We start from the raw sequence: 13,631 nt of genomic DNA, 5'->3' as shown, positions 1-13,631 counted from the left end.
CTCCTCTGGATACTCTAACTCAGGGGTTCTTAATGCCCTCGGGCCAGATGCAGCCCACTGAGGATGTTTATGCGCCCCACTGGGTTATGGCAAATGGGCTGAGGGGCGGAGACAGAGTGTGAGTTTTTGTTTTTACTATAGTCCGGCCCTACAACAGTCTGAGGGACAGTGAACTGACTCCTATTTAAAAAGTTTGAGGACTGCTGCTCTAATTATATTACTACCAAAAGGTTCTTGCAGCTGAACCCAATACTCTTGATGTCTGATAAGGATGAGCACAGTGAGCCTATAACCTTACTGTTTCTACATATAGTGCTTCTCTTAATGAAGGCTAAGTTCATAGTCACCTTTTTGGATGCGTAGTTCATTAATGTGCTTTAATCTATTTCAGAAAAACTGCTGTCTAGCCACTCATTGTTTATTTAAATCAAGAAAGTTGGTCTTTTGGACTGAAGTTTGACACTTTACATTTATCTTTGTTAAATTTCTTCATATTAGATCTGGTCGCGTGTGATGTTTTAGATCCTGACTCTATTCCTTTTTTTTTTTTTTTTTTTTTAATTTGTTTTTAAAAAATTAAAATTTTTGTAAATAGTAGTTTTATTTTTTCCAATTATACATAAAAATAGTTTTCAATGGTTTACTTTTTAAAATAATATTTTGAATTCCAAACTTTTTCTTTCTTCTTTTCTTCTCTCCTTCCTCCCTCCCTAGCAGATAGTCCAATATAGATTATACATATGCAGTGATGTTAAACATATTTCCACGTTAGTTGTAAAAGAAGAAATAGAACAAAAAAGAAAAGAACAAGGAAAAAAAAAGTGAAAATAGTATGCTTTGATCTCCATTTAGATACCATCAGTTCTTCCTGTGAATGTGAATATCATTTTCCATCAGGATTCTCTTAGAATTGTCTTGGATCATTGAATTTCTGAGAAGAGCTAAGTCTGTCATTGGTGATCATCTACACAATGTTGCTATTACTGTATACATTGTTTTTCCTGATTCTGCTTATTTCACTTAGCTCCAATTCATGCAAGTCTTTCCAGATTTTTCTGAAATATGCCAGCTCATCATTTTTTTTTTTAGCTCATCATTTCTTAAAGCAAATCATATTCCATTATGTCCGTAAACCACAACTTATTCAACCATTCCCCAATCAATGGACATCTCCTCAATTTCCAATTTGTCACTACAAAAAGATGACTTTCTATTCCAATGAATTAACTATCCCACTTGGCTTTGTGTAATATGCAAGTTTAATAAACATACTATCTCTACATTTATGTAGGACTTGAACAAAAATATTTAAAAGCACAGGACCAAGCAGAGATCCTTGGAGTTTTCCTTCTAAATTGAAAGGATATATAAATCAGTTATTTAATCAACAAACATATATAGTGCCCTTACTATGTGCTAGAGATACATATACAAAAGATGAAACAAGCCCTACTCTCTCTCTCTCTTTTTTTTTTTTTTTTTCTGAGGCAATTGGGGTTAAGTGATTTGTCCAGAGTCACACAGCTAGGACATGTTAAGTGTCTGAGACCAGATTTGAACTTAGGTCCTCCTGACTTCAGGGCTGGTGTTCTATCCACTGCTCCACCTAGCTGTCCCAAGCCCTACTCTCAAAGAGCTTACAGTTTAGTGAGGCACAAAACAAGTACATATATGTGTGTGTGTGTGTGTGTGTGTGTGTGTGTGTGTGTGTGTGTGTGTGTGCGCGCGCGCACACACACACACACACACACACACACACATATATATATATATATATATATATATATATATATATATATATATATATACAGAGTAATTTCAAAAGGAAAGCACAAGCAGCTGCGGGATTCAGGAGAGACTTCATATCTTGAAGGGAGGGACTGTATGTGGTGGATGTAAGGAAGGGAATACGTTCTAGGTTTAGAAGATGGCCGGTGTCAGAGGATAGAGAGGAGAGAGAGTTTGGGAAATTAGGAACAAGTCACTTTGGGTGGATCATAGAGAGCTGGAGGAGGAATAATGGCCCTAGGAGCTAGAAAGAGAGCTTGGGATCAGGTTGGGTAGAACTTTGAAAGCAAGAGTTTGTATTTGGTCCTAGAGGCAATAAGAAGCCACTAGAATTGATTGAAGAAGGAAGTCATCTGGGCAGCAGCCTGTGGGATGGCTTGGAGTGAACAGAGACAAGGTTGAGAGGAGGCTGCTGTGATGATAGCCACATGATACTTGTGTGTGCGAAGAGAAATGATGTGCATGGGGTGAGGGAGTGTGATACTAAGAGGATATACCTAGAAAATTGGAAAGAGTGGAGCCCTTGAGAGGAATAGGATAGGGTGGGAGGGGAAAGGCTTTGGAAATGGTTTCTGGGTCATCTTTTACCTTTAAGGAATGAGTGCTCTGTTTAATTATTCAGCCATTTCTCAATCCATCTCATTGCACTGATTTTAGCCCAGTTTTTTAATATTTTTTCTACAAGAATGAGATATTTTGTCACATACTTTGTTAAAATCTAGGTAAAATTTGTTTATAGAACTCCCTCTTTCTACCAGAATAGTAACCAACTATCAGAAAATTAAATGAGGTTAGTATTGCAAATTAAATTAAATTAAATTATCAGAAAATTAAATGAGGTTAGTATTGCATTTTCTCTTTTTGTTAAGATCATGCTGGCCTTTTGTGATCTGTTTCCTTTTCTAAATGTTCACTAACCAGATCTTATGACATATTAAAAAATTTTGCTAGGAATTTGATGTCAGTTTCACTGCCCTAAAGTTTGAGAAATTTGTTCTTTTTGTTCCTTTCCATTCCAATAGTATTTCCATTCTCTGTGATCTTTTAGAGATGTCATTGTCTGTCAGTGGCTCAATGATAACATTTGCTAGGTTGTTTGTATCTAAAAATGTCATTCTTCTGGACCAGAATGAACTCTTTATGGATAGCTGTTTTCTCTATTTATGTTGTTATTCCTCTGAGGTATGAATTCTCTATTAATCACATTTGTTCTGTGCTTTTAGTCAAAAGACCATTTTAGCTAGATGGGGAAATAAACAAAAAAAGAATTGACTAACTTTTTTCCCCTTGTCATCTATCACTGTCTCACCCACCTTTCTTTCTTTTCTCTTTCCTTTTTTAATCCTCTTTTACCTTTTATAAGTTTTTTTTCTTTTTTTTTTTTTTTTTCTTCTGGCCTTAACTTTCCATGGCTTTCTCAGCTCATTTTGTGCTTTGTCTTGAGATTGGTATTAGACTTTTGTATTCATCAAACACTCTTACATTCTTGTGCTTCAGTGTAAACATGCCTTTTAAAAATACTTAACTTTTAAAATTAATTAAAACATGCTTTCCTTCCACCCTCCCATTGGAGGGGTGCGGGAAGAACCATTTTAAGAAATATGCAAAATTAGACAAAGAAATTCCTTCATTAATAATGTTCAAAAAATGTGTTTTGATCCGCATGCTGATGTAACATTTTCTCATTGGTCTTCTGGAATTGTAGTTGGTCATTGTTTGTGTTTACTTACTATGTTGTTATTGTGTTGTATAAGTTACTCTCCTGCTTTTGCTCATTTATTCATCACTTTTCTGTACATGTATTTTATTTCACTTGTGTGTCCATGCATTTTAAAAAGCTTAGTTGATTCATGAATTCTGGGTACCTCCACATTGGTCTTTTTAGATCACCTATTTTCTTCCTTTCTTCCTCTTTGCCTCTTCAGAATTTCATTCTTGTTCTCTCTCCATCATTCTTGGGCTAATTTCTATGGTGGAATTTTAATTCATAGCATTCTATTCATCTGAATAGTTTGAAATTTGTTTTCCTAAAATCTAGGGTATTTGCTTTGCTTTCATTTCCTTCTTTATCACCTAGGTTAAGAGGTGCCGGCCTCTTCAGGGTTCCCATCATTTCTATCCCGGGTTTTTCTTATTGGTGAGAATCGCTTCTAGAATAGATTTTACCCTTGTTGGTTTATCTACCATTTGAAGGAGGAAAGGATCATTAAGGCAAATCAAGGTAATAACAATGACTCCATTTTTATTAGAGGGAGAGCTGTAGTATGTTGACACTATGATGCCATCCTCTGTGCCTATGTTTCCAGATTCATGTATTCATCTTTCTGGCCAGATGATCTGTCCAATATTTCTTAAACTTTCCTCCCTTGTGACCCCTTTTTGCCTGAGAAATCTTTATGTGACCTTGGCCTATAAAACAGGTATATGATAAGAAGTCATCATTTTGTGACCCCCACTTTCAGTGATGAAACCCTCTATTGAGTCTGTAGTATGCTTAAAATACTGTATGCCCCTCTTCAGGAATGCTTGAATTCAAATCTGACCTTGCATTACTTACTAACTTTGTGATCCTGGACAAGTCATTTAACTTCTATTTAGTTAACCAAATTTAATATAACAGTAATTGAAATTTAGCACTTAAGGGGAAAAACCCTGCTCTGTTTTTGCAAAATTACTAATTGGCTGACAAATATAATTTGAATATATTGAAACTTTATAAAAGTGTTTTTGGGATCCTGGCCATAGACTTCTTGCAATGAGGCCCTTCATAATGAATCTTTCTTGTCATGAATTGTGTTATAGTAGAAGTTCAAGGATTATATCTTTCTTAATTTAGCAGACCAAGTTTTAAATTTTCTTATTCTTTTGCTCAGCCCAAAATAAAGATATCTTAGGCTGTTGTAATATTTTGGGAGGGAAGAGGGCTAAGTTGTCCTTTGTAGTATAGTTACTGTCAAAGAAACACCATTTGCTCCTCCAGGAGAATGTGGGTTGATTAGTGTTCAAAACCTCCATATGACTAACTCTTCATGAACTCCATTTTGAAAACTTCATTGTGATCCTGAAATAGAATATTGCTGTTATGGCTCATTGAGAGGAAGTGTTGGGGATCAGTTGGGTAGAGAAAAGGGGTCTGGGCAATTTTTGATCATTTTGAATAATTTCTATTCATTATTCATCACTTTTATTGTTTCTTACTCCCCATTTGATTTTCTCTTAAAACATTTTTTTCCCTGTTTTTTTGTTCTATTTTGGTAAAATCCTTTCAGTGGCGAGATCATTGGATGCAGTGTGTCTATTTTCTGCCAAATGAGGAGCCAGTGGTCCAAGGTGAATCCCTCTATCTGACTGCTCACCGTGATGATTATTGTGTGTGGTACAACCTTCATAAAACCAGGTAAATAAGTCCAAAGACATAAATGGACTAAATGCATAATTGCTGAAAGTGTGGGAAATTTGTCCCTATTTATATTTTTGCATTTGTTTAGATTTAGTATTTGTGAGATCCTCCAAAGTCCTATTTGATCCCTCATCATATTGTGGTGGTGACCCTGAAATTCTCTAATATTATGGTCTTATAGAGGAGATAGAAATAATTCTAAAGTGACCAAAGATGGGAAAAGTAACTGACTAAATTTATGTGAAAATGGTTTGATCAAGTGTATATGAAAGAGATCTGATGCAATTGTTGCTGAAGGATTGAGTAATCAGTTATCTGAAAGGAGGGAGGATACCAAAGGTGTTGAAAAAAATCTTATGCTTTATAAATACCAGGAAAAGGTGACAAAGAACATCAATACCTCTTGACCTATGTGACTATTTTCTCATTTGTGTGAAATTTTTTTGGGGAGAAGCATCTACAGATACATTGAGGATATTTTTGATGAGAGTAGTAGTAGGAAATCAATTGGCCTTTACAAAGGATATTCCACAGCAGGTTATTTATTTGCCATCATACAACTGATTGAAAGATGTAGAAAATACAAAATATTACTATGTTTATTTTTTTGTTGACTGCAAAAAGCATTTAATTTAGTAGAGCAGAATGCCTTCTAAAAGTTTGTCTTCCAATAAGGCGTCTCTTTTGCATGAATCAAAATTATTCAAGTTTTTAATAAAGGTAATAGCAGAGATAACTCTCTTCAAAGATCTTCACTGATCATTAATATCAAATGAGATAAATCTAAGGTGTTTCACCACTGTCATGGAGAAGGCCTAGTGTAGAATTATAGTTAAAGAGGGATTCCCTATAGCTGTCAAGTTTCCTTTATGCTCTTGTTTGTGGATGACACTCTGCTTGCAATAAATCTGGGGGCATTGCATCCATAAACAAAATCCATAATTATCTACCCAGGAAAAGCCCAGGAAATGTTTAATAAATATTTGTTGAATTTAAAATAGGTAGAAAAAATGTCATTTGCTTTATAGAATCACAGAATTTCACAAAAGGGAAATTGGTAGTCATCAATTCCAAATCATTTTCCAAAAAAACTCAGTCATTTCTATCCAATATTAGACAAATGATTACCTAATCTTTGCTTGAGAGTGGATGGGAACTTCCTGTCTTCTGAGGCAGCTCATTTCATTTTGGAAAGCTCTGATTCTTAGAAATCTTCTTAAACTAAACTTGAATTTGTTTCTTAATAGTGTTCAGTCACTGCTCATTTTGTTTTTAAGAACAAAGTAAAGTCTACTCTTTCTTTCATGTAACTCTTCTCCAAATCATTTCCCACTTAATTCTTCTCTTCTCCAGAATAAATACTCCCAGTTCCCTAATTTTGACCCTTCTGTAGCATGAACTGGAGGCCATCCACCATTCTGGTTTCTTTGCCTTCATATCTTTTTCATTCTTACCAAGAGTGTGGTACTCAGGCCTCTCTCTAGTCCACAGAATATGGCCTAATGAAAGCAGCTCACTACCATGCTTTGTTCTTTTAAGGAAGAGAAAGTGATAAATATATATATTTTCCCACTTTGGTCTCTAAAGGCAACTTGCTTTTTTCCTCACTGATATTGCTTTTCTTTATGTCTTCTTGACATAAAATCTTGAGAATTTCTAGCTTTTCCCACTAGGACAGAGAGAAGAAAGGGTACAATCCTAATTAAAACAATTTCATGGAGAAGTGTAACCAATGTAAGTCAATTGCTGTCCTTCCTCCAAAGAATTTGAAGTCAGCTTTTCTGAATAAGACTTGCATATCAATTTACTTCATCCTTCTTTTCTGTTACAAATTCTGAGATAGAATGGTCATTTTATCTCAAGGTGCAAATTGATTTATGTTTGAAATAGATCTTTGAGGCCAGTGATTTCATCCCTCTCCCTTCCCCCCATGTCGGAGATGAGGAAGTCATGCATGCAGCAGCTATTGGGGGCAGAATTTGGACCTAGCCCTTCCTTACTCCCAATCCCGTCATCTCTCCATTATGTCTTTTTTTTTTTTTTTTTTTTTTTGCTGCACTTTGTAGTTTTATTTTTTTTTAATTGAAGTTTTTTCTTTTTTTCTTTTTATTATCTCCCTAAAATGTTTATTATTAAATGTACTTGCTATATTTACATAATAATAAAATACAAGCAAATAAATACATGTAAATCTTGTTGCTCACAAGAAATCAATTTTGCAGATTCCTTATTTTTCTTTAGGAGTAATAATTTATTATATTTAAGGTGATATTGCAATTTTCATTTCCTTTTATTTTAAAATTATTTATTATCAATTTAACTTGAAATATCAGGAAAGACAATCAAATGGTTTTTTTTACAACTCTCCTTATCAGACTATTAGTTATTTCCTCAGCTTCTTAAAATTTTGTTTTTGTTCATTCTATTATAACATAACCATAAAACTATTTGTTGCCCAAATAATAAGGGAATGCTTTATTTAAACCATTAATGAAATATTCAGTGAAATTATAAACAAAGGTGGTTTGTAGATTAGTAATCTTATCTATCCAAAAGAGAGGTAAGACAATGATATAAAGCAATAAAAATTTATTCAAGTTTGGATTTATCTAAGAAATTGTAATATTGGTTTTTTTGGTTTGTTTGTTTTTGCTGAGGCAATTGGGGTTAAGTGACTTGCCCAGGGTCACACAACTAGGAAGTAGTTAGTGTTTGAGACCATATTTGAACTCATGTCCTCCTGACTTCAAGGCTGGTGCTCTTTCCACTATGCCACCTACTTGCCCTGTAATAATGTTTTTAGACGGTAAAATAAGCTTCTGCCAAAGATTAAGAGCAGAAGCTTTTATTTTCAAAACATATGCAAGGATAATTTTTTACAATTGATCCTTGTAAAACCTTGTGTTCCAATTTCCACCCCTTTTCCTTACCCCCTTTCCTAGATGGCAAGTAATCCAATATATGTTAAGCATGGTAAAAATATATGTAAATCCAATATAAATATATGTTTAACATATATTGGATTACTTGCTGCACAAGAAGAATCAGATCAAGAAGGAAAAAAATAAGAAAACAAAATTCAAGAAAATAATAACAAAAGAAGTGAAAATGCTATGTGGTGATCCACATTCAATTCCCACATTTCTCTCTCTGAGTGTAGATGGCTCTCTTCATCACAAGATCATTGGAACTGGCCCGAATGATCTCATTATTGAGAAGAATCACGTCCATTAGAATTGATCATTGTATAATCTTGCCTTCTACATTGCCTTCTACATTGAAATCCTGGTTCTGCTCATTTCACTTGGCATCAGTCTTGATGTCATATTTTATCTCCCTGACAGCTGATTCTTTCATGTGGGTGAGTTGGGTCCAAAATAGAGCTTTCCCTTTTGAGGAATGAAATGGTCATTAAAGAAAATTGGGACATCATTGGCTGTATGGTTATTGTGGGACCTTTCTGGCAGATGTCCAGATAATTTCCAGTATTGTGACTTTGTTCAGACTTGTGAACTCTCATCTCTTTTCTCTTTTTAAATTGATGGTCTTTAATATACAACAATGACCATATTGTTTCTGTCTTTGCTTTAACTGCTCTTTGTACAGATGCCCTCTCTGATTTTACATTCTGCTCCCTGAATTTCCTCACAAATCTATCTTCTTAATAGGCAATGTTTATCTTTCTCCTCTTCTGTAACATCTTCCTTAGAATAAAGTATTTCTTTCCAGAGATGTTCTAGTCACAGGTCTTATCTCACCAACATCACATTTGTTTCCTCTCATGAGATTCTTCTTCATTTTCCTTGTTAGCCCCACTTAGTACATTTGTCTGTAGAGAATTTGAAGCCACAGGCTTTATTTCTGGCTTCTTTGTGAACTTTTGGATTGTTTTTCTGCTGTTCTTTTCTCTACTTTGTACTCTAGTCATTCTGTTAGGTTGTGTGTGATCTGGAGACCTTTGAGAGTCATACAGCTAGCCTTTCAAAGAGTCCTCAAGGCCAAAATTATTTTCATGGTAATATTAATTCCTAAATGTGGTGAATATTGATAGATATAACCCACTTAAACAAAAGTTCTTTGGGGATCCTCAGTAATTTTAAAATAAAAAAAGTTTTTGAACCACTCTTCTAGGGTTTCAGGTTGTATATAGCTGTATATAATTTTCTCTCTTCCCCTTCCTTTTCAGTTTGAAAGCACTTTGCCAGGGCTTGCCAGGTTCTTAGGAAAATATCCTTACTGGGTCTTGTTAAGTACTCAGAAGCCTATCATTCCTGTATTTTAAGCGTGACATACAATCTAATTACCATATTGAGACACTGTCTTCTTAATAAGTTGTTCATTTCTCATCTCTGATTTTCTTTTTGAATACTTTTCTTTGATAAATACCATTTGTGCCTCCAAATTCTTCATAAAACCTTGTCTAAGATTCCATGTTCTATAGTAATGAATTCTAGTTTCCTTCAAACAGTATCATCTGTACCAGTATGAGTCATTAGAAGTCTGTAATAGACATTTTGATGAAGCTTGGGATATTCTCTATCATGTCTTGGATCCAGGCTCTGGGAAGACACCAGACAATGATGATAATAACAACCCCATCTTGGTTATTGTTTTTAGGTTGACAAATTCATGCCATTAGTTTTACTCAACTGGGAATTCAACTGCTTCTCCTCTTTGACATTGGTTGGGGATAATCTCCCATGTGACAGTGCCAGTGGGCTGATGTTACCAGCCTTGAGGGAAGAGTGGCAGCTCTCTAAGCAGCTCTCGGCTTTCAATTTGTTTCTTTTATCTTTGCTTCCACATGAATCTTTCCACCATCTAACTCTTGACCCTGGCCAGGATTCTTTTTTCATGCCTCACATCCTTTTTCCTTTGGATTTTTTCACAGTGAAGCTCTTTTAGCTTTTAAAAAAAATCCTGCATTGTCATTAATAATCTGGAAATTGGAGAGCTGTTTTTCAGGCTTTCTTTCCCCTTTCTTATAGGAAGAAGAAGAACTTGTCCGTAGGTCCCGGAGAGACATAAAGCTGGGCACAAAGTACAATAAATGGCACACTTTCTCATATTTTCCATATTTACTTTGAGGGAGATTCTCAGGCCTTTCCTTTTCCACTACAGGCTGTATTTTGTAAATAATTTCAATCCCAGAAGAGTCTCTTCACTCTTTATTACCCCATTAGCCCTTGCTATCCTCTTTAGTGTCTCTGGATATCTTGTTAGTCACCTTAACCTTTAGTTCATGGTATGCCCTAGGAATGAAAAAAATAAGAATAACTTTCATGAAGAGCGTCCTGTCTGTGAATGTCAGGCTCATTTGCTCTGGAATCGGCCTCGGTTTGGAGAACTGAATGACCATAAGAGAACAGAACAATACATCCAAGCACTGAAGAAGGTAAGGGTTAGGGTTTTCTGAATTCATAGGAGAAGAGTTCTTTTCCTTTCCTAAAGTGTTTTCTGTCTGGAATTCACTACCTTGGTTTTCCTTGCTCTAGCTGCCTTATGCTTGGGTATTGGACCAGATTGTCTCAAGGGCCTGCTCCAGGTCTCATTTGGAATTTGGGAATATACAAATCTGCTTTCTAGGCAATCAGTGGATCTTGGCTCTCTGAGGGGCTTTTCCACTCAAGGAAGAATAAGGATGAAATGCATGTTCTTCTGAATTATTGCTCTCACTAAGAAACTACAAATATTTGGGAATGCAAACATTCCCAAATATTTGTAGTTTCTTAGTTTATATATAACTTTAGTTCTATATAGTTTATAGTCTAGTACATTTTTGCTTGATGTTAATTAAAGAAGACTGGATTTATCTTAAGAGTGAAATTGCTATGCTGAAGGCCGCCCATGCCTAATGTCCTGCTCAGGAATCCTTGTTGTCAGGGCTACCAAAGGACAGTTTATGATCAGGGATGATGTCAGGCAACCTCAGAAGCTTGAGTGTGGGGGCAGCTTGGCATCATAGTGGATAAAGCATCAGCCTTGGAGTCAGGGGAACTTGAGTTCAGATCCAGGTTCAGACACTTAACACTTCCTAGATATGTGGGCAGCTTACTTAAACTTCGATTGCCTGCCCAATAAAAAAGTAAATAAATAAAAGAAGCTCAGATCTGTCTTCAGAGCATCCTCTGCTTTTCTTAATTTCATCTGTGAATTTGCTTATGCTTCCAGAATTGGATTATGATATTAATTTGTGCCATATCCATTCTAATTGGCTAGGCTTGACTGAGGTTTATATTATGTAACAATAGAATTAATTCTATGCTAAAATTAGAAGTTAGTTTCCTTTTGAAAAATCTCTGTAATCTAAAAGTTCTCTAATCACATATGTACTATGTAAATCTTTTTTTTCATTTAAAAATATTTTTATTTTCCCCACTCACATGTAAAAACATTTTTTGTTATTCATGTATATTCTTGTATCTATCTATCTATCTATCTATATGTCACGTTGAGAGAGAAAATTCAAAACAGAAGGGAAAAACCATGAGAGAAAAACGATGAAAATAGTATATGTTGATCTACATTCAGTCTCTATAGTTCTTTCTCTGGATGCATTGGTATTTTCTATTCAAAGTTTCAGAAGAACCAAATCTATTATAGTTAATCATTATACAATCTTGCTGTTACTATGTACAATGTTTCCCTGGTTCTGCTTGTTTTGATTAGTATCAATTCATATAAATCTTTCCAGGCCTTTCTAAAATCAGTCTGTTTATCATTTTTTACAGAACAATAATATTCCATTACATTTATATACCATAACTTACTTATTCATTCATTGCCCAACTGATGGGTATCCATTCACTTTCCAGTTCCTTGCCACTACAAAAAGGGCTGCCACAAACATTTTTGCACATGTGGGTCCTTTTCCCTCTTTTATGATCACTTTGGGATATAAATCTAGTAGAGACACTGGTGTTTGATAGCTCTTTGGGCATAATTCCAAATTGCTCTCCACAATGATTGGATCAGTTCACAACTCCACCAACAATGCATTAGTGTCCCAGTTTTCCCACATCCCCTCTAACATTTATCATAATATTTTCCTGTTATTTTAGCCAATTTGAGGTGGTATCTCAGAGTTGTTTTAATTTGCATTTCTCTACTCAATAATGATTTAGAGAACTTTTTTCCATTTGACTATAGATGGTTTTAATTTCTTCATCTGAAAATTGTTCATATCAGAAGGAATTGTTTTTAAGTATAGCATGAATGATTTAGGTTAGATGTTTTGATGATAAGATTTGAGACATTAGGTTATGATACCTTAAAAACTTTCTGTGATACTTAAAGAGAAGACTTGCAGTATGTTTCATATACTCGCAAATCAGCCAGTATTTACATGTTTTCTATATGTCCAGTGGTCGAGGGATTGTGGGGATAGTGTGTTCCTGAGGTTAGGGAGCTCAGAGTTTAACTGGGGAAACAAGATATAAACATGAAAACAACTAGAGAAAACACAAGATACAATATAGTTGACCAAGTATAGATACCCTGTGCTATAAGAATTCATAAAAGGGAAAAAAATCATTGTTGACTAGAAAATCAAGGAATGCTTCATAGAGAAAGTAGTGCTTGAGAAAAGTGAAAGGATTGAATTGACAGAAATGTGGAGGGAACCCACCTGTGGATATGAGGTAAGTGCCAAAGGTGATTGAAATGAGTGATGTGTATAAGGGATAGTGACAGTTTGTGTTGGGGAATCATGAGATATAAGGTATATTGAATGGTGAACTATGTGGTTCCCCAGAGATGGCTTTGCAGATAAAATGATTTGTAATTAGTAGTATTATACATTTTTTTAAAATTCTGAATTCCTTAAGAACTCCTCTCCTGAATAGGCTAAGCTGAGCTCTCCAATCCTGTTTCAAGACTTTGGTTAACAGTCTGTTTTTGAGATAATTGCTATGGATGTTAAGGTTTAGATCACATAGATCACATTTAATTCTTGTTGATTCTGAAATAATAAAGACAGATCAGTGAGTTTTTTCTTTATTTAAATTGGCAAGGATTACTTGACAAATGATATCTGAAAACCTTTTAATCTATAATAAAAGAAGATGCTGACAGTTTGCTTCTTTTAGGTATTGAAAACCGACAGTATTTGTCTCTGCATCAGTGATGGCAGCTTGCTTCCAATACTGGCTCATTGTGTAGGGGCAGAACAGGTAATTGCACATTTCTACTTTCTTCTTAGACCTGTTTTAAGGTTATCTACTTCTAGCACTCTTACCTCAATTTTTTGTTTCTTGTTTATAACTTTTACTTTACCTACATGTTGAACAGTTTTGGTATGTTGTTCATTTACGGCTGTTGATGCCTTCAAAGATGGCAGGACTTCCCTGCATTCCAGTATGGTGTGAGGGAAGTTCTTCTCGAAGGTGAGCAGGTGTTCCAGGTAGCTGTGCTGACGAGTGCAGTCTTCCCTGGCTGGGAGAAC

The 13,631-nt window shown here is 35.1% G+C and overlaps 1 protein-coding gene across 4 annotated transcripts in view; it reads left to right on the top strand.

Moving 5' to 3' along the window:
* Positions 1–13,631, top strand: part of PRMT7 (protein arginine methyltransferase 7) — a 73,631-nt gene that overhangs the window by 42,443 nt on the left and 17,557 nt on the right. For 3 of the 4 annotated variants that reach the window (XM_074286361.1, XM_074286363.1, XM_074286364.1), the window contains exons 9-11: positions 5,058–5,185; positions 10,445–10,583; positions 13,276–13,359. In XM_074286361.1, the coding sequence (XP_074142462.1) occupies positions 5,058–5,185; positions 10,445–10,583; positions 13,276–13,359 (351 nt within the window). Of the gene's footprint in view, positions 1–5,057; positions 5,186–10,444; positions 10,584–13,275; positions 13,393–13,631 lie in introns of all 4 variants that reach the window. The other variant, XM_074286362.1, reaches the window with a different exon arrangement.

This window comes from Sminthopsis crassicaudata, chromosome 2, assembly GCF_048593235.1.
Source record: "Sminthopsis crassicaudata isolate SCR6 chromosome 2, ASM4859323v1, whole genome shotgun sequence".
NCBI classification, from domain to species: domain Eukaryota; kingdom Metazoa; phylum Chordata; class Mammalia; order Dasyuromorphia; family Dasyuridae; genus Sminthopsis; species Sminthopsis crassicaudata.
The sequence above is the reverse complement of the archived record's forward strand: the minus strand, read 5'-3'. Positions and strand labels throughout refer to the sequence as shown.